This window comes from Geotrypetes seraphini, chromosome 13 (assembly GCF_902459505.1).
Source record: "Geotrypetes seraphini chromosome 13, aGeoSer1.1, whole genome shotgun sequence".
Classification (NCBI taxonomy): Eukaryota; Metazoa; Chordata; class Amphibia; order Gymnophiona; family Dermophiidae; genus Geotrypetes; species Geotrypetes seraphini.
In genome coordinates, this window is record NC_047096.1 from 3,470,788 (window position 1) to 3,491,289 (window position 20,502).

At 46.4% G+C, this 20,502-nt stretch overlaps 1 protein-coding gene across 4 annotated transcripts in view; it reads right to left on the minus strand.

Annotated features, from left to right (window-relative positions):
• Nucleotides 1-4,125: 4,125 nt before the first annotated feature.
• The window catches only part of PM20D1 (peptidase M20 domain containing 1), a 28,909-nt gene continuing 12,532 nt past the window's right edge, over nucleotides 4,126-20,502 (minus strand). For 3 of the 4 annotated variants that reach the window (XM_033918830.1, XM_033918827.1, XM_033918828.1), the window contains 10 exons: nucleotides 18,305-18,391; nucleotides 16,360-16,493; nucleotides 13,070-13,189; nucleotides 12,872-12,947; nucleotides 11,376-11,437; nucleotides 11,218-11,296; nucleotides 10,177-10,248; nucleotides 5,329-5,497; nucleotides 5,107-5,206; nucleotides 4,126-4,998 (listed from right to left, as the gene is read on the minus strand). In XM_033918830.1, coding sequence (XP_033774721.1) covers nucleotides 4,869-4,998; nucleotides 5,107-5,206; nucleotides 5,329-5,497; nucleotides 10,177-10,248; nucleotides 11,218-11,296; nucleotides 11,376-11,437; nucleotides 12,872-12,947; nucleotides 13,070-13,189; nucleotides 16,360-16,493; nucleotides 18,305-18,391 — 1,029 coding nt within the window. In that variant the 3' untranslated portion in view covers nucleotides 4,126-4,868. The remainder of the gene's footprint in view (nucleotides 4,999-5,106; nucleotides 5,207-5,328; nucleotides 5,498-10,176; nucleotides 10,249-11,217; nucleotides 11,297-11,375; nucleotides 11,438-12,871; nucleotides 12,948-13,069; nucleotides 13,190-16,359; nucleotides 16,494-18,304; nucleotides 18,392-20,502) is intronic. The other variant, XM_033918829.1, reaches the window with a different exon arrangement.

A 20,502-nucleotide genomic window follows, 5' to 3' on the forward strand; every position in this document is an offset into this window, starting at 1 on the left:
TACTGTTTGTCCTTATGAACTGTTGTTTCATGTAATATTATGTATGTTTCTTGTGTTCACCACCTATTTTTTAAGTGGTTTACAAATTTTTAAAATAAATTTTAAATGTTTTACTCCTTGGGATCTTGTCAAGTACTTTGCACCTGGGTTGGCCACTGTTGGAAACAGGATACTGGGCTTGATGGACCTTCAGTCTGGCCCCATATGCCTATTCTTATGTTCTTGTGTGAGCCAAGTCCAGGACAATGAAGCCATTGTGACATCACTGCTGAGGTTGGCTCTTAGGCATTGGTGGAATGAGGCATTATGACATCACAATCTCAGCTCTGGAATGTTGCTACTATTTGGATTTCTGCCAGGTACTTGGGACCTGGGTTGGCCATTGTTGGAAACAGGATACTGGGCTTGATGGACCTTCGGTCTGTCCCAGTATGGAAGCTCTTATGTTAGCCAAGTATAGGACAGTCAAGCCATTGTGACATCACTGATGAGGTTGGCTCTCAGGCATTGGTGGAATGAGGCATTATGACATCACAATCTCAGCTCTGGAATGTTGCTACTCTTTGGGTTTCTACCTGGTACTTGAAACCTGGGTTGGCCACTGTTGGCTTGATGAACCTTCGGTCTGTCCCAGTATGACAATTCTTATGTGAGCAAGTAAAGGAGTCAAGCCATTGTGACATCACTGCTGAGGTTGGCTCTTAGGCATTGGTGGAATTTAGGATGCTAATACAGAGAAGTCACCCATATGGGCAGAGATAAAGCCAAATATAATTCATCAGTAGTACCCCTGCCCAGAGCATTTACTGGATGCAGTGCTATAGAGACTGACCATCAGACCTTAAGAATCTCACCCTGCAGCTCCTGTTTATTGGAAAGAATGGAACAGCTGTGCACACAGGAAGGGGAAGTGTGGATGCAAGAAGGAACCAAAATAGCTAAAAGTCAGGAACTACCATATTTATGGGAAAAGGGAGAGGGGATGGGGGAAATGACAGGGACACATTGAATGAGAACAGGAAAGGCCACCAGAAAGTCAAGTGCAAAAATTTATTACATAATCCTTCCTGCCCCCTCCCACAGAGCAGGATATGAGACCTATGTTCTGGGGGTACCGTTAGCCCCTTTTAGACTCTGGTGAGGGACGGGGTGTGTGTGTGTGTGTAATATCTCATGACATAGCTAAAATGTCCAACATACTCATATCACCTGCTGATGTCCATTTCCTTAACCAGCTGCAAATCTGACCCCTCTCAGCATCGTTTCAAGGCTACAATGAGCAATGTATTCCAAACCCGTGGCCACAGCAGAGTCAAGGCGAAGGGCGACAGGTCCAGACTTTGGACTCTGCTGAGAGCTGTTTTTCCTCTCAGTATAGATTAGGAGAGGAGCAACACACTTTACAAACTGTAGAACCTTGTGTGAGAAGTGAGGCCTCGTTTAATTTCTGTACATCACAAAACCTGTGCTCTCTGCCAAGCTGCCTCTGACCCCATCCTGGCAAACAATGCCAACCAGGCCTGCACTGCTGAAGAGTGCCAAAACCCCAGAGCTGGCAGTGGCCCAGTCAGTGTTCAGGGTCAGCACACAGGTCAGTTCATTTACGGATACAGCTCAGGGACTAGAACACCTGCATTGCAGGGCAAATACAGAGATGCTAACAGGTTAGGGCGTGGCCAGCTCAGTGCTATAGAAGCTGAGCTCAGAAAGACCAAATCAGTCTACCCTGGGCCAGCCCAGGAAGGAGGCTCGAGGGACTGGTCTCCTGAGTCCACCAGTGTGCCGCGGAACAGCGGTTGAAAAACACTGCTCTAACTGACACAAGTCGCTCTGGAGTTCCTCGCTATCCTTCTGCGATCTGATTGCTTGGCATAGCTTTGTGTCGTCTGCAAACTTGATGATCTCACTGGATGTTCCTTCTTCTAGGTCATTGATGAAAATATTAAATAAGATGGACTCAAGTACCGAGCCATGGGGCACACTGCTAGTCACTTTCTCCCAGTCTGAGAACTTCCCATTTATGCCCATTCTCTGCTTTCTGTTGTCCAGCCATTTGCCTATCCGTCTTTGTATATCCCCCTCTATTCCATGGCTTTGTAGTTTCCTGAGAAGTCTTTCATGTGGAACCTTGTCAAACGCTTTCTGGAAGTCCAAGTATATTATGTCCACCGGTTCTCCACTATCAATTTGTTTGTTCACGGTCTCAAAAAATTGAAGTAAATTCGTGAAACATGATTTCCCTTTCCTGAAGCCATGTTGACTGGCTCTCATCAGGTCGTGTGTATCCAAGTGCTGGACTATGCTACCTTTAATTAGTGCTTCAACCATCTTTCCAGGGACAGACATAAGACTCACAGGTCTGTAGTTGCCCTCAAAACTGGCCAGAGGGGAAAATACCCTTTTGACTTCAAGCTTGTTAGTCTAGTGCATGCAGACCCTTCTGCCAGACTGGGATAATCTAAGTACAGCTGCGTAGGTTTAGGATGGCCAATGTGTCAACCACAAGTCCTTACTCCTCAAGTCCTAAAAAGTTAGGATCCTTGTGCTTATCCCGTTCTTAACCTCTCACTCCTCAAAGCTAAAGATCTCCTGTGTTTATCCCGGGTGCAGGATACTGGGCTAGATGAACCCCTGGTCTGTCCCAGTGTGGCTATTCTTCTGTTCTCTCCCGTCACTGGGGCTCCTCTCTGTTCCTGACCTTCTTGAATTCTGAATAAGGGCACAGGTGGTGAAAACATACAGGGGCTGATATTCAAAGTAGAGAATGGCATGGGGACAAATTTTTCCCTATCCCCGTGGGAACTCATTTTCCTGTTCCATCCCATTGAGTTCTTTTCCTGTCCCTGCCCCATTCCTGTAAGCTCTGCCTTAACAGCACCAGCCTCGGACACTTATGATTTTAAAGTGTTTGAGGCTTGTGCAGATGAGGAGGGAGCTTGCAGGAATGGGGCAGGGATAGGAAAAGAACTCAATGGGATGGAACAGGAAAATGAGTTCCCACGGGGATAGGGAAAAATTTGTCCCCGTGCCATTCCTTAATTCAAAGCTAGGAGCTGTGTGGCATTAGGCCTTGAATATTCATTTACTTTAAGCCAGCCATAGAGCCCATAAAAATAGGAGACTTTTATGTTGCCCCATTTATGCGCTAAATCTGGTTGCTTAAGGGTTGGATTCTGACCCCAGACCACCACCAACTTAGCTGGCTTTGAGTCAGACACTAACCGCCAGTTAAGTAAGTTAATTGGTCAGTCACCGGCTACATCACTTTGAAAAACAACCCCAAAGAATATCTGTTCTGTGACAAAACTGGAGCTCAAGGAAACCCCTCCCCTCCCCCAAGCAGATATCCTGAAAATCATCAAAAGAGGCTTCACTGAACAAGACCCTCTCTAGAAGAGCAATCTAAACATTGGACCTCCCCGGACACCGTCTTCGCAAGGGTGCTGGCGCCTCTCCCAACATTCACCAGCATGAACAGCGTTCCTATTTGCTGTTCGCGCTGGCCTACTCCCTTCCGATGCCACTTCCTGGTCCTGATCACAAGGAAGCCGAGGCCAGTGCAAGCAGCAGGTGGGAGATGCTGCTCACGCCAGCGAACATTTCAAGAGGTACAAGGGAGGAGGAGGTGCTCAGGCGGTGGGGAAGATTTTTTTTTTTGGGGGGGGGTGCATGGCGTGGCGTTGCCAGGCGCTACCCTCCCTTGCTACGCCACCGATGCCAAAGACAGGAATTAGCAACCTGTGATCCACCCTCTTCAGTATCCTCACTGCCGTAAAGTCCGCAGGGAACCTGTGGCATGGAGGAACAGCGGACTGGAGTCCAGGGAAGCCCTTAACCCTGCATTAACTCAGGTACAAGGTTAGATTGAAATCCTCCAGGGACAGAGAAATGTTGTCTTATGCTACAAATGAAAAAGGTGTGATTCAAATCCAATGTAAATATTAAAACGTATAAACCTTTCCTTCCCTTCGATTGTATTCACAGTGAATTATTCTGCTCAAAGCCAAGTCAGGTTTTGCTATTTTATTTTAATGTTATTTTCTAGAGGTACAATATTCAAGTAATCAATTCACAATTAAACCATGTCCTTCAACAGCCTTAGAGGGGGCTCTGATGTTTCAATACCAATCCCCTGGATAGTAGTTGGTTTGTTGTTGTTTTTTTTTACCATGCTGAGCAAAAGATGTCTCCTCAGTCAGACTCCTGAGGCAGAGTTAAGCCTTGCAGTCCATTTTATTTTCTGGGAAAGAACTGCCAGGAAAAGGAATGGACTTTTCTGAGATTAAACAGTTCACGGTAATTTTCAGAAAGGGGGCGGGGGAGGTAGTATTCTTTGGGAAACCCCTGTGGCAAGGCACAGGCATCACTCAGCGGACTTCCCTACCCTGCTCTGTAATAACCAATGAGGCAGCTTCAAGTGCTTTTATCACAACTCCCCCCCCAAAAAAACAAACAAACCCAACCAAAACCTACTCAAAGGAGTAAGAGAAAACTGAAGTTCATTTTGTGCAGGAATAATCCAATAGGGTTCAAATCCGCTGCCCCTTGTTATCATCTTAACCCTCCAGGAACAGAAATTGGTTACAGTCCTGAATGGAACTTGTCTTGAACTATTTGCAGGCAACAGCTAAAGCCAAACAGACTCTGCTTAATTCCACGGCTAAATACTGTGTGCGGGGAAGAGAGTCAGGAAAAGCTGGCAAGAAGGGGGAGCTTGAGCCCCTCTTAACTTGTCCCTGGGGATTTGATAATCTCGGTTCAGCGGTTGGCAATGTGCTTCCTGATCAGCACTCATACCACAGATAACAGACCTGCCATCTCAGTAAGTGTGTGTGTGTGTGTGGGGGGGGGGACTTCTCTCTTCTCCCTTACAGTTCGTGAAGGCTCTTGTGGGCCTTTGGCAGCTCAGGTGTGTCAGAGTTCTGTATCAGGTGGAGGTAGAACTGCACGCCCCTCTCGTACATCTCCAGCGAAATTCGTTCATTCAGACCGTGGATCCTGTTCCAAGAAAACCCAAATACGCAGTTCTTACGTCTTTTCCATGCTATGGTATGCAGTGTTTGGCTGCCACAGAGGGAGCTTAGTTTGGGGGTTACGTGCTATTACCTGCTCAAATCCTCTGCTTTCAGCCAGATTGGGGAAAAGCGATAGATGTTCTTAGTAAGATTAAGGTAGTGCCGGCTGTCCGTATTTCCAATGCAAACACCTGGGAAAGGAGAAAGAAGCCACAGAAAACATTTGCCCTGGGTCAGAGCAGAGCTCGCTGTGAGTTTCCTGTTTCTCTCTCCACAGGCTACCCAGCCCCACAAAGGCCCTAAAATCTCTTACCAGGAGCTACAGCGCCAACCTCAGAGAAAATCTCATGGATGGTGTGTCTGATCACTTGGAAGCCGAAGGAGTCCTCATCGTAGGGGCTGACAGGGAGAGGGTTGAAGGCTTCCTGAACGCTTATCTTTACCCTGTCATCCGCGATCGTGGCTCTCACCAGCTCCAGCACCTACAGGAGAACAAGGCGGAAAGAGTTCATCACAGAAAACTCAGAGAATCCACAACCGAGGAGCATCACTGGGCCAGATCAATGGCCCATTATTTATATCCTGTTTTCCCCAAAGAGCTCAGGTTAAACAGACATAATCTACAGTTAACAGGTTACATTTTGCCATAATTATCCTTACAGTGTAGGTTTTATCCTAATTTGACAAACTATGCCCTCTCGTTCCAGAGCTTCCTTTCAAATGAAAGACTCAACTCGTGCACATTTACATCACATAGGTACAGCGGAACGCCGATTATCTGGACTAACCTCGGCAGAGGGTAGTCCAGATAAAGGGAAATCCGGATGATTGGACGAATCTTTCTGAACAGAGCACACATTCTGAGCGTTGCATGTTGGAACATTATTTTTTTAATTTCAACACTACCAAAGTAGCACATATACTACTGTATTTCTGGGTAAAAAAGGAAAGAATTCTTAATTGCTTCAATGCTGATTTTCGTTTCTGTGCTTTTCAACAAAGGAGCCGGGTCACACCGCTCTCTTCCAGCATTTCTAGCCAAAGCAATTGCTGTACTGAAACATTCAAAGGCTTCTGCATGTGTTGGTCCCACATCAGCAGTAACCTGCTGGCCATCATCCATTTCCAATGCCTCCTGCTCCTTATCTTGTACTGATTCCGTAATTTCATCATCTGGATCGTTAGCGTTACTGTATATTCATTCGTTGACATTCTCTACATCACAATCAGAGCAGCCAACATCCTCTGTGATGTTTTTAAGGTTTAGAACAAATGCTAGGAAGTTCTTTTTTACCCAGAGGGTGGTGGACACATGGAACACGCTTCCAGAGGATGTGATAGGCCAGAACTCGGTACAGGGGTTCAAGGAAGGTTTGGATAGGTTCCTGGAGGATAAGGGGATAGAGGGGTACAGATAGAACTTGAGGTAGGTTACAGAAGTGGTCAGAAACCACTTCACGGGTCGCGGACCTGATGGGCCACCGCGGGAGCGGACCGCTGGGCGAGATGGACCTCTGGTCTGACCCAGTGGAGGCAACTTCTTATGTTCTTATGTCTTCCGGATTTGTTTAGAATAATGTTCCATGTATTTTTAGGGTTTGATTTTTAACTGATTTCCAAGCACCAGGAACCATCTTTTAGATTCAGTTCTTTCATTGGATCATGCCACATTCATCGTCAATTTCAGGCAATAGAAGTTTCTGTAACAAGTGGTTCCTGTAAAGTCGTTTCAAGGAAACGATAACTCCTTGATCCATTGGCTGCATTACAGATGTCACATTTGGAAGAAGAAAAAGCACTTTGAATCCACCTTCCTCTTGCTCTAAGCTTTCAGCTGTAGGATGTGATGGTACATTGTCCAACAATAAAATTACATTTCCTTCTTTTCCTGAATGAAGCTGGAATCTTTTCACTCCCGGTACGAAGCCGTCGTCTGAACCAGTCGAGGAAAATTTCACAATTCATCCAGGCTTTCTTTTGGCTTCTGTAAACAGTGGGAGCTTATGTACATTTTTGAAAGCACGAGGATTTTTAGATTTACCAATTAGCAATAACTCCAACTTATGACTTCCAGAGACATGTTCTTTGACTGACTTGAACCCAGGAGCTGATTGTTCCTTATGACTAACCAGATCCATTTTGTCTGCATTATAGACACAATCAGGATCATAGTTTTTGATAATGTGATTAAATTGGACAAGAAAGCCATTAACTGCTAGTAAATTTGTGGAACGTTTTTCACCGTGAATTTCAACCTGCCTGATTCCGTGGTGGTGTCTAAAATTTCAAAGCCACCCAGTGCTGGCTTTGAATTTAGAATCTCCATGAAGTTGCTGATTGAAAAACTTTGCCTTATCAGCTAAAATTGGATGACCCAATGATCTTTTTTTGCAAAAACCACAGATATAGAGCTTTATCGACCTGTTCATTAGTTGACCTCTTCATGTTTTTATCTGGAACTGAAACAAAGCTGAAAATAGCATCACTTTGCCTTTTTATGTTGGATATTGTTGATGTTACTAAACCATATTCTTCCGCTAATTTTTTTTCCATTTTTTAACTTCTTCACAATGTCCGCTTTGATTTTTAATGACAAAAGAACCCTTTCTCGCTTTGCCGGCATTTTAATTTTCTTGTTTTGTGACAGAAGCACAGCTCTGCGCCACAGAAACCTTTCCTCATGGGAGTTGAGAGGAAAAGGCAGGGCTTTCTTCCGCTCTCACTCATGTCATTTCCCGGGGAAGCCTGCGGAGGCCAACACAGGCTGTGAGGATGAAATGCTGCATCTGCCGGGAGCCTCTGAGGTTCACTGGAGAGAATGCCGGGTCACTGGAGGGGTGGGGGTGGGGGTGGGGGGAGACAGTGACTACCTGTTGCCGAGTGGGCCTGTGCTAATCTTTGCATTGTGCTGTAGTTTTTTCAATAACCTGTCTCTAGTACGTTAGGAAAATTGTTTGGATAATCGGCATTCCACTGTATTTAAACTTCTCTATCATATCTATTCTCTCCCGCCTTTCCTCCAAAGTATACATATCGAGATCCCCTCGTATGGCCAGCATGCTACATTTTAAACTGGGCCAGGGCTAAATGTTATACAAAGTGTTGTGAAATTCAGTCATTTTTCATCAAATCTATGTGTTGAAATTGGATGTAGAAAGAGCAGAAATAACTTTAAATGATGTAAATCTAATGTAATACAGCTCTTGTATTCTATATCTCCTAACATCAGTGGTTGAAAATTGATAGAGAAAAAAATTTAAAAAACTACGATTAAGAAAGGAATTTTCTGAACAGCTAAGTTTTCAAAAAGAATAATAAGAGGTGGAAGCTTGTTTCTGTGAAAAAGGAGGTACTGATGTCCCTGTATAAGACTCTGGTGAGACCTCATTTAGAATATTGTATACAATTCTAGAGGCCCCACCTTCAAAAGGATATAAAAAGGATGGAGTTGGTCCAGAGGAAGGCTACTAAAATGGTGTGTGGTCTTCGTCATAAGGCGTAGGGGGACAGACTTAAAGGTCTCAATCTGTATACTTTGAAGGAAAGGCGGGAGAGGGGAGATACGATAGAGACACTGAAAAGCCTACGTAATGTAAATGCACATGAGTTGAGTCTTTCATTTGAAAGGAAGCTCTGGAATGAGAGGACATAGGATGAAGTTAAGAGGTGATGGGCTCCGGCATAATCTGAGGACATACTTTTTTTTTACAGAAAGGGTGGTAGATGCCTGGAACAGTCTCACAGATGAGGTGGTGGAGACAGAGACTGTGTCAGAATTCAAGAAAGCCTGGGATAGGCACGTGGGATCTCTCAGAGAGAGGAAGAGATAATGGTTACTGCGGGTGGGCAGACTGGATGGGCCATTTGGCCTTTATCTGCCATAATTTTCTATGTAGGTCAGAAGGCAAATAAAGCCAGAATTGAAAAACCTGAGAGCATTAACTCTGAGCGACTAATATTAATATTCTGGGTTTCAAGTTCCGCATATGCCACCCAGCTGATTTTTCACCTTACTAGGAATAAATGCCAAAAGTGTGTTAAAAACCTCACCCTTTTGGCTTCAATTTGACAAATCTACATTTTCAATGAGAAACTGAACTTGCCGTACTGCATGGATTGTACCTGACACCAGATTCAGGTTGCCGGTGCCGGCGCTTGTTTCCTCCTTTCCTCTCTCTTTCTCGTCAGCAACACGGATTTCTTTTACTGCTCTTGTTTTTTGGCCCAAGTGGCGATAAATCAAAAAATTAACCCAAGCTAGATGAGTCCAAAAAGGTAACTATTTTATAAATGAAACACAAGTGCCTAGAGTCGACCCAGATCTCGGCCCAGTAGTACAAATTTGTGGGTCAGCTTTGTATATCTAATGGTTACTGCAGTGCACTGAAAGCATAAGAACCTAAGAATAGCCTTACTGGGTCAGACCAATGGCCCATCAAGCCCTGTAGCCTCACCGTGGCCAATCCAGGTCCCTAGTACCTGGCCAAAACCCAAGGAGTAGCAACATTCCAAACAGTATCCCCAAAGAGTAACAAAAGATTCTAGAACCCCAAAGAGTAGCAACATTCCATGCTACCGATCCAGGGCTTCCCCCATGTCTTTCTCAAGAACAGACTATGGACTTTTCCTCCAGGAACTTGTCCAAACCTTGTCTTAAAACCTGCTACTGGGTTAAATTCTCACTGCAGCTTCCCTTGAACGGTTCACATGAATTTATTCAGGTACTCAGTCTGTCCCAGTGGACTCACAATCTATCTAATGTACCTGGGGCAAGGGGGGTGGGCTATTAAGTGACTTTCACAGGGAGCAGCGTGGATTTGAACCCACCACCCCAGGGTGCTGAGGCTGTAGCTTTAACCACTGTGCCACACTCTCCAAAAGTAAAAAGAAATGATAGGAACCGCCTTTAAATCATTCCAGCTGTCTGACAGATAAAATCAATCAGCTCTAAGCATGGAAAGGAGCCGGTTCTGGTCCATAGTAGTGATTTATTGAGGTTCCTCGGTGGGATCGCTGCTGTTTTCACTGGGTGATTCTTACCCTCCACCTCTCTCAATACAGATCCCCAGAATCCAGGTCACTGGTCCCAGGGACACAGTGTTGCTGGCATAGCCCAGTCCCCACTGTGCCAAATGTATCTAAGGACAAAGCAATACAGAACCTCTTCCACTGTCTGGGCTGGGTGGATACGGAAGTTGACAGTTGCATTTGCGAAAGGCGGGATAACGTTGGCCTAGGAATAAAGAGACAAACAACAGACAGGACACGTTAACACAACCTGGTCAAAATCACGTTCTAACGTATTCAGATTTCGTAATGCATATTTACTCTCCAAGACCAAAGGTAAAGCTCTTTTGTTATTAAGCAAAATGTGAAAATATAAGAAGTAAAAGATAAGATTAAAAAAAAAAGGGGAAAGAGATATAAAAATAACTCCAACGTGGAAGTCACGTAGGCAAGGGAGAGCCAGGAGAGCCCCTCTATCTGGTGCTGCAACTCCTCGGGGTGAGAGGCGCCCCTCCCTTCCCCGGAACCTCTTTAATGTTCCCGGTGTGAGCAGTGACCGCAACCAACTCTTCCTCTGACGACACTTCCTAGGCACGGGTCCAGGAAGTGATGTCAGAGAAAGAGCTGACGCTAGCGTGAGCAGCAAATTGGGGATGGAGTTGCTGCTCGCGGCGGGAATGTTAAAGAGGTTCGGGAGAAGGGAAGAGTCGTATGCGGTAGTTGGGGGGGGTGGCAAAGAGGAGGATGTGTGCCGGCGCTCGGGATGGACTGCACCCCCCCACACTATGACACTGACTGTGGCGTCACTTTCTGTTCTATCTGCTACTGACGTTCCTAGCAAGGGTGAGTGGCGCCCCTCCCCGATGCCCCTGCCGCACACGTGCCCCCCTTCCCCCGTTCCTTTTTAATTTTCCAGGCGGGAGCAACATTATGAACTTGCTGCCCACGTCATGTCGGCTATCCCTCCGACGCCACTTTCTAGGCGCAGGGCCTGGAAGTGATGCTGACACGGGCAGCACGTTTGTCATGCTGCTCACGCAGAGAAATTTAAATAGGTATGAGGGGAGGGAAGGAGCACGCAGCTGGGAGGGGCGGACAGGATGGGTGCTGGCGCCCCAACCAGGACCACGCCCGGAGCGTACCACACCACCCCCCTCCTTACTACGGCACTGCCTGTGGTACCCAGTGACTTTACCTTCACTCCTCCTTGGAACAAGGTGACTGCAGTGGTGGTTCTCACCAAGGCATTCGTCGAAGGCTTCCACGCCAGAATTCTGTGGAGAAACACAGAAGTGAACATTTACCAACCTCGAGGCAAAGGATTAAGTGAAGGTGAGCTAGTGGGCCTCTTACCTGGCAACGATGGGGGCAAAGAGCCACAGATTTGCCATAACGATGTTCAGAGGAAAAGTGAACTGCGAGCAAAAAGCAAAGGTTAAGCGCATAATATTCCACCTTGAGCCTCTGCTTATCGATCTGGGTCTGTATGGAGACAGTCAGGTCCAGAGCACCTTCAAACTGAAGAGCCCACCTTCCTCCAAACGTTCACCGACGACCCATAACGGAGGGTTTCAGTGATGGAGGAATTCAAACAGACCCTTGCAAATATCATTCCACGTATTTGTCATGTAATATTTACTGTACAGGTCACACGCCTGTTATCATACAACCTCATATTCAATGCCTGCCCTGCTGGAATTCTGCCATGGAATGTGCAATAATCCATGGTTCCCCGAGAGGTAGGAGGGCTATGGAATGGGCAATTAAGGTCTGTAGCATGTAACATAGAAACATGATGGCAGATAAAGGCCAAATGGCCCATCTAGTCTGCCCACCCGCAGTAACCATTATCTCTTTCTCTCTCCGAGAGATCCCACGTGCCTATCCTAGGCCCTCACAGTCTCTGTCTCCACCACCTCTTCTGGGAGACTGTTCCATGCATGTAGTTTTTTACATCTGCAAGAAAGGTGAAGGCCAAAACATGACAGGGTTTAGGGTACTGAGTGATGGGGGATAAGGGATTAATTTCTCCAACATACTACTAGTATACTGTATATACTCGAATATAAGTCAAGACCCCCATTTCCCCCCCCAAAAGGAGGAAAAATGGTTGACTCAAATATATTCAAGTGCCCTGCCAGGCTCTGCATCCAGCCCCCTTCCCTGCCAGGCTTCCCTCCCTCACTGCCCTGTACTATCTCCCTCCCTTCTAATGCCTTGCCTGCCGCAGGGCTTGGTGGTCCAGGATATGAGGGATCCCTCCCCCACCCCACCCCACCCCCGACTCCTCGGCAGCTTGGTGCAGGAGGAATCCGTTCTGCCTCCTGTGCTTCCTGAAATTGGACATCCACACCTCCCTCCCACCTCCCCCGCATTCTTTCGGGTCCCTGGTAGCCAGCTAGTGCATGGAGCAGGGGCAATCTTCCTGCTCTCCTGCTCCGTTCGAGGCCACTGGCTGATTGGTGGAATCAGCCATCGGCCTTGAACAGAGCAGGAGGGCAAGAAGATCACTCCTGCTCCATGCACCGGCTGGCTATATGGGACCCTTAGGTATGTGGGGGGGGAGGTAGGTGTGGATGTTCAATTTCAGCAGGCACAGGAGGCAGAAGAGATTCCTTCTGTCCCACCCACCGTGAGGCCACCGAGTCATCGGGGGGTGCGTGGGGGAGGGTTGGATTCGGCCGGAACTGGAGACAGGTCCTGCAATAGGTCCAGGAGGGAGGCGGGTAGGCAATGGCCCGAATATAAGCCGAGATCATTTTTTGGACCAAAAATCTCAGCTTATATTCGAGTATATACAGTACCTCTCTCTGGCTGACTTGTTTTAGACAGACAAAAGCTGTTGTTACCTGTGTGGCCAGCTGTTCGAAGGTTGCCAGTTCCGGTCCTTTCCCAAATAAACTGGGCAAAGGATTCTGCTCCAGCCTGTAATAAACAAACCACTTTAAACAGCTGGAAGGCTCTGCTGCCTCCTATTAATAGATCCCTGGGACACCCCAGCACCCCAATAGTCAGGACTTAACAGTGCCACCTGCCTTGCATCTCACCTGGAGACAGCTGCGGCCAGGATCCCAATGCTCGTCTCCTTGGGGGGGAAAGAGGAGTGACCAGGGACACTCTGTACTGTCAGAGTTAGTGTAATTGAGCCCTTTTCGGTGGTGCCCACCCTAGAAAGCAACCAATCAGAACGAGACAATGAGAATCCATGTTACAGCCAGCATGGCTTTAACTTCTGAAAATCAAAATATGTCTGTATATATCATCATTTGGGCTAGATATATTGGCCTCTCTCAAACTGGTGCCTGCCCCGGTTCCAGCTTCTCTTGGACATATGTTCTGGTCTTGCCTGAGTATATAGCTCTTTTGGAGTGATCTGCTAACTTATATCTCTGCCATTTGGAAGTGTGGAATGAAACTGGATCCTCTGATTTTGTTTGATCTGTACTCAATGCAGTCTCCTACGCCGAGGGGCTAGCATCATTTTTTGCAGAGGGCAATCTCGATGGGGAAAAAAAGTGATATTGTTTAATTGGCTTAATCAGTGCCCTCTTCCGCTGTCCCAGTGGAGGCTGCAGATGCTCAACTTCCTTAAGATGGAGAGATTTGAGATTAAGGACTTGGACTCTCCCACGGGCCGTCCGTTTAAGCGCACTTGGCACGCTTTTTGGGACACTTTAACCCTGAGGGTACGGAGTTGTCTTTTGAATATGTAGTACTTTGGCTTATGGTCTCACCATTTCCCCTATTATTTGGTGACACGTATTGGGTGGTATGGGAGGGAGGACGGGGGTGGTGGAGGGTCACAGGCATTGCTATTGTCATGATTATTTACCTTTGTATTGCACTTCAATTTTCAATAAAAAGATTATAACACAGTATCATCATCTGGAAGCTTAGAAATGATAACCAGACTTTTTGGTCACTCTTAAAAGTGCCATCACATTTCGTACAGCCTTAGCCACGTCACCCAAAAGATCAGAGACACAGAGCAGAGTATGTGGGACCTCCGGAGATTTCCACCCACAGATGCACAAGGCAGTGCCTCGCATGAATATCCTCCGGGTACCAGTCCAGTGGTGCTAGAAAAGGTTCAAAGAAGAGCAGCCAAGATGGTAAAGAGGATGGAACTCCTCTCGTATGAGGAAAGACAAAAAAGGTTGGGGCTCTTCAGCTTGGAAAAGAGATGGCTGAGGGGAGATAGGATCGAGGTCTACAAAATCCTGATTGGAACGGATGGAAGTTGATCGATTTTTCACTCCGTCAAAAATGACAAAGACTAGGGAACACTCAATGAAGTTCCAGGGAAATACTTTTAAAACCAATCGGAGGAAATAGTTTTTCACTCAGAGAATAGTCAAGCTCTGGAACACGTTGCCAGAGGTTGTGGTAAGAGCGGATCGCGTAGCTGGTTTTAAGAAAGGTTTGGACAAGTTCCTGGAGGAAAAGTCCACAGTCTGTTATTGAGAAAGACATGGGGGAAGCCACTGCTTGCCCTGGATCGGTACCAAGGAATGTTGCTATACCTTGGGTTTTGGCCAGGTACTAGGGACCTAGATTGGCCACCGTGAGAACGGGCTAGTGGGCTTGATGGCCCATTGGTCTGACCCAGTAAGGCTATTCTTATGTTCTTAAACTCACCCCTCTCCTCTCACCCATTCCAACCCCCGTCATCTTTTTCTTTTATTATTATCATTGCTACATCTCTCTCCCCAATTTTATTTTATTTATTTCAACAGTTTTATATTTCTTTAGTTGAAAAAAAAAAAAAAAAACAACCATATTTGATTGAAGCTTTTTCCTCCTTTTTTACATTTAAATTAACTCGAGCAGGCTAAGATTGGGTTCATGTTTGCTAATCTTGGTAAAAGTGTTTTATAATAATAATAATTTTTTTTTTGTATACCACTATACCAAAAGTTCAAAGCGGTTCACAACAAGGGAAAAATACATACAATTGGTGTATATAAAATACATAACAACAATCAATAAAAGAATACAACAGGTAAAAGCATGGAAAATTAAACAATGACCACAATTATCTTGTTTAAGTAGTCCTTATATGGGCAGCAGACAGTACGTTGCCTGCGTGCAAAAGCAGGCCTCTGTCACGCACTGAGCTTAAGGATGATCACGAGGTGCATGCATTATAACCTTTAGAATGTCACATGCTATGGTAAGCTTTTAGAAGTATTAGATGTGTAAACAAGGGAATCACTTTATTGTAACCGTTATAATGTATTCAGATGTCACATGAGATGGTAGCTTTGAGAATCACATTAGATATGTAAACAAGGGAGTTACCTTGGTATAATCCGCACTGTAAATGCATGATGAGACTGTAACCTTGCAAAGCATTAGATAAGTAAATAAGGGAGTTAAGATACTCAATAAAAGGGTTATAGGCCTTCCATTTAGGGATGCCTCGTCCCATCTGAGTCCTGTGTGAAGCCTCATCCCTACAAGTCTCTATAAGCTAGGCTTCAAGAAACAGGGAAGAGATGAGATGGACTTACAGGGAAGAAGAACAGGACAAAAGTCAGTGAGACCTTCTATAGTGGTTCCACTGCCACTCCACAGCTCCGTTCCCAGCTCCCACTTATCACACACACCACACCTCCTTACGAACCTGCTTACATGTTCAGGGCCACAGACACCACTCGGATGCGCCACAGTCCCAGAAATGCCACGTTACCCAGTTCCAAGCTGGAGATTCTGGGACAGTGCTGGATTTCTGGAGCACTGCGGGACTTGCAACACCGATTTTAATGGGTAGAATCAGGAACACCGCATTGGGATGCAAGTTCAAAACCAGGACCGGCCAAAAAGTTTCCAGACTGGAACAGGGTAACTTGGCATCTCTGCCTTCCTCCCTCCATTTACAAACAGGGCTACGGACACCAATCTCACTCTCTGCAGCTCTTCACCTTCCCTGGAGAGGAGGAGGAACTTAATGGCTAGTGCGGCGGCCTAAGAACAATCCTACTGCAGCTCCTTGTGACCTTGGGCAAGGCACTTAATCCTCCATTGCACCAGGTAGAAAAATACACCTTAGACCAGGGGTGTCAAAGTCCCTCCTCGAGGGCCATAATCCAGTCGGGTTTTCAGGATTTCCCCAATGAATATGCATTGAAAGCAGTGCATGCAAATAGATCTCATGCATATTCATTGGGGAAATCCTGAAAACCCGACTGGATTCCGGCCCTCGAGGACCGACTTTGACACCTGTGCCTTAGACTGTGAGCCCTTTAGCAACAGAGAAAGTACCTGTATGTAATGTGTACAGCATTGCATATGGCAAGTAGCACTTTAGAAGGGATAAGCAGGACGGGGGACTTACAGGGCCACAGGCCTCTCGATGCCTTTCATCACCCCATCCAGCACTGCCAGACCCTCATCGGACAAGAAGGAAAGCCTCACACCTGCGCTCTCCAGTTTTGATGCGATTTTTCTAGCGCCATCACGCCCCGATACCTACAAAATCCCAAACAATATGTTTCAATTCTCAGTGAGTTTGTTTCCGTCATGAAAGGCAGCAGCTCCACCAGGCTCTTAAGTTGACCTGCAATTTGTGATTGTAAACACGGTCTATTAATAGAGTTTTTAACAGAGTGAGAAACAGACAGACAGGGCTAGAAAGGAGGAATTCAGGCAAGTAGAGCAGGGGGAACACAGGCACCTATAAGAGAAGGACCGTAGCAGGCGCAAGTTAAGAACAGGGGGAACACAGGCACCTACAAGAGAAGGACCGTAGCAGGCGCAAGTTAAGAACAGGGGGAACACAGGCACCTACAAGAGAAGGACCGTAGCAGGCGCAAGTTAAGAGCAGGGGGAACACAGGCACCTACAAGAGAAGGAGCGTAGCAGGTGCAAGTTAAGAGCAGGAGGAACACAGGCACCTACAAGAGAAGGAACGTAGTAGGCGCAAGTTAAGAGCAGGAGGAACACAGGCACCTACAAGAGAAGGAGCGTAGTAGGCGCAAGTTAAGAGCAGGAGGAACACAGGCACCTACAAGAGAAGGAACGTAGCAGGCGCAAGTTAAGAGCAGGAGGAACACAGGCACCTACAAGAGAAGGAGCGTAGTAGGCGCAAGTTAAGAGCAGGAGGAACACAGGCACCTACAAGAGAAGGAGCGTAGTAGGCGCAAGTTAAGAGCAGGAGGAACACAGGCACCTACAAGAGAAGGAACGTAGCAGGCGCAAGTTAAGAGCAGGAGGAACACAGGCACCTACAAGACAAGGAGCGTAGTAGGCGCAAGTTAAGAGCAGGAGGAACACAGGCACCTACAAGAGAAGGAACGTAGCAGGCGCAAGTTAAGAGCAGGAGGAACACAGGCACCTACAAGAGAAGGACCGTAGCAGGCGCAAGTTAGGAGCAGGGGGAACACAGGCACCTACAAGAGAAGGACCGTAGCAGGCGCAAGTTAAGAGCAGGAGGAACACAGGCACCTACAAGAGAAGGACCGTAGCAGGCGCAAGTTAAGAGCAGGGGGAACACAGGCACCTACAAGAGAAGGACCGTAGCAGGCGCAAGTTAAGAGCAGGGGGAACACAGGCACCTACAAGAGAAGGAACGTAGCAGGCGCAAGTTAAGAGCAGGAGGAACACAGGCACCTACAAGAGAAGGAGCGTAGTAGGCACAAGTTAAGAGCAGGAGGAACACAGGCACCTACAAGAGAAGGAACGTAGCAGGCGCAAGTTAAGAGCAGGAGGAACACAGGCACCTACAAGAGAAGGAGCGTAGTAGGCACAAGTTAAGAGCAGGAGGAACACAGGCACCTACAAGAGAAGGACCGTAGCAGGCGCAAGTTAAGAGCAGGAGGAACACAGGCACCTACAAGAGAAGGAGCGTAGTAGGCGCAAGTTAAGAGCAGGAGGAACACAGGCACCTACAAGAGAAGGAACGTAGCAGGCACAAGTTAAGAGCAGGAGGAACACAGGCACCTACAAGAGAAGGAGCGTAGTAGGCACAAGTTAAGAGCAGGAGGAACACAGGCACCTACAAGAGAAGGAACGTAGCAGGCGCAAGTTAAGAGCAGGAGGAACACAGGCACCTACAAGAGAAGGAGCGTAGTAGGCGCAAGTTAAGAGCAGGAGGAACACAGGCACCTACAAGAGAAGGAACGTAGCAGGCGCAAGTTAAGAGCAGGAGGAACACAGGCACCTACAAGAGAAGGACCGTAGCAGGCATATGTTATAGCAGGAGAAACAGGCCCGTGAAACAGAAGGAACATTTAACAGCAGAAGGTGCACAGGCAAATTCAACAGCAGATACCAGTTCCTACCTCTTCATCGTGCCCAATGGCAATGTAGAAGGATCGGATGGGCTTGTAGTTCCTCTTCAGCAGGAACTCTAGTGCTTGGAGAATCCCCTGCAGTTAGGAGAGAAGCTCTTTTACTGATAAAAAGAAGGCTGAATTGCTAAACAAATATTTCTGTTCTGTGTTCAGGGCTGAAGCGCCGGGAGGGGAACCGCAGCAGATAAACATGAATAGGGATGGAGGAGTAATAGACCCTGATGGATTTTCAAAGGGTTGTGTTCATGAGGAGCTAGCTAAAATAAAGGTAGATGGGGCCAGTGTACATCCGAGGGTGCTGAAGGAACTTAGGGAAGTTCTCGTGGCTCCGCTGATTGACCTTTTCAATGAGTCTCTAGAGTCGGGAGTGGTATCGGAGGACTGGAGAAGGGCGGATGTGGTCCCTCTCCACAAAAGTGGAAGTAAGGAAGAAGTAGGGAATTAACAGGCCAGTAATAAGTCTGACTTCTGTGGTAAGCAAATTAATGGAAACGTTTTTAAAACAGAGAATGGTGAAATTTCTGGAAATCTGTGGATTACAGGACTGGAGGCAACATGGATTTACTAGAGGTAGGTCTTGTCAGACAAATCTGATCAATTTCTTTGACTGGGTGACCAGAGAATTGGATAGAGGATGTGGTGTATTTAGATTTTAGCAAAGCCTTTGACAGTGTTCCACACAGACATCTAATAAATAAACCGAGTGCCCTTAGGATGGGTTCCAAAGTGACGGGAACTGGTTGAGTGGAAGGCGACAGAGGGTAGTGATCAATGGAGATCGCTCTCAGGAAAGGGGTGTTACCAGTGGTGTGCCTCAAGGTTCTGTTCTTTTTAACATTTTTATAAATGATATTGCTGAAGGACTGTCAGGTAAGATTTGCCTCTTTGTGGATACCAAAATCTGCAATAGAGTAGACACCCCAGATGGTGTGAATTATATGAGGAAAGACCTGGTGAAGCTTGAAGAATGGTCTGAAATTTGGCAGCTAAGATTTCAAGATAAGAAATGTAAGGTCTTCCATTTGGGCTGCAAAATATGTCAAGCTGTGACTCTGGCAGTATTCAGATCCAGACTCAAAGTCCCCTTCTTTGAAGCTGCTTCAATTCCCAACTCCAACCCACCTTCTAAGCCTATCTGTCTTATCCTTCCCTCTGTAATTCCCCCACCTGAGCCCTGTGTATTGATGCGCCTTCTTGTCCAGTTGGTCTGTCTTGACTAGATTGTAAGCTCTTTGGAGCAGGGACTGTCTCTTCTGTGTTTTGATGTACAGTGCTACGTACGTCTAGTAGTGCTATAGAAATGATTAGGAGTAGTAAAAAAAGTGGTAAATAATAATAATATAATAATTTTATTCTTATATACCGCCAGACCAGAAATGGTTCTAGGCGGTTCACAACAAGTAGAGCTGAGCATGCAGCGAAAAAAAATACAATTCATAATAGAAATACATGAAGTTATAAAATATAAGAAAAACAGTTATTTTGAAAGACAAAAGAGTGCGTTAGGATACAAAATTATCAAATAGTTGTGTGTTTAATCATTTTCTAAAATTGAAATAAGAAGAATCTCCTAGCATGATTTTTCCAAACCAAACATTCAATTTAGCAGCCTGAAAAGAGAAACCTCTTATAGCGATAGAAGGGTATGGAAACTTATATTTGGGACCTAAGCAGATAAACTTGAGCAAGTTGCAGCTGGTGCGTGAAAGTGGGATCTTGCAACCCCTGCCCCACCTTGGCTGAAATTAGAACTGAGGCTGAAGTTCATAAGACTTGGCACAAAACTCTTCTGTGTTATTTCGCAAGTCGGGTGGACCCGTCTGCTTCTGACACATCTCCAAGGTCTTAATTAAAAAGGCCCGTTACATCTCCCGCCTCTATCACTTACAATTCTGGAGGCCACATTACAGTAAAGATGTGCGCAGAATTGAATCGGTTCAGCGGACGGCCACCAGGATGATCTCGGGGCTCAAGGGTCTCTCGTACGAAGAGAGACTGAACAACACTCTCGAGGAACCTAGGGAGAGGGGAGACGTGATCGAAACATTTAAGTACCTCACGGGACGTGTCGAAGTGGAAGATGATGTTTTCTTTCTCAAGGGACCCTCGGCCACAAGAGGGCACCCGCTCAAACTCAGGGGCGGAAAATTTCATGGCGACACCAGAAAGTATTTCTTCACAGAGAG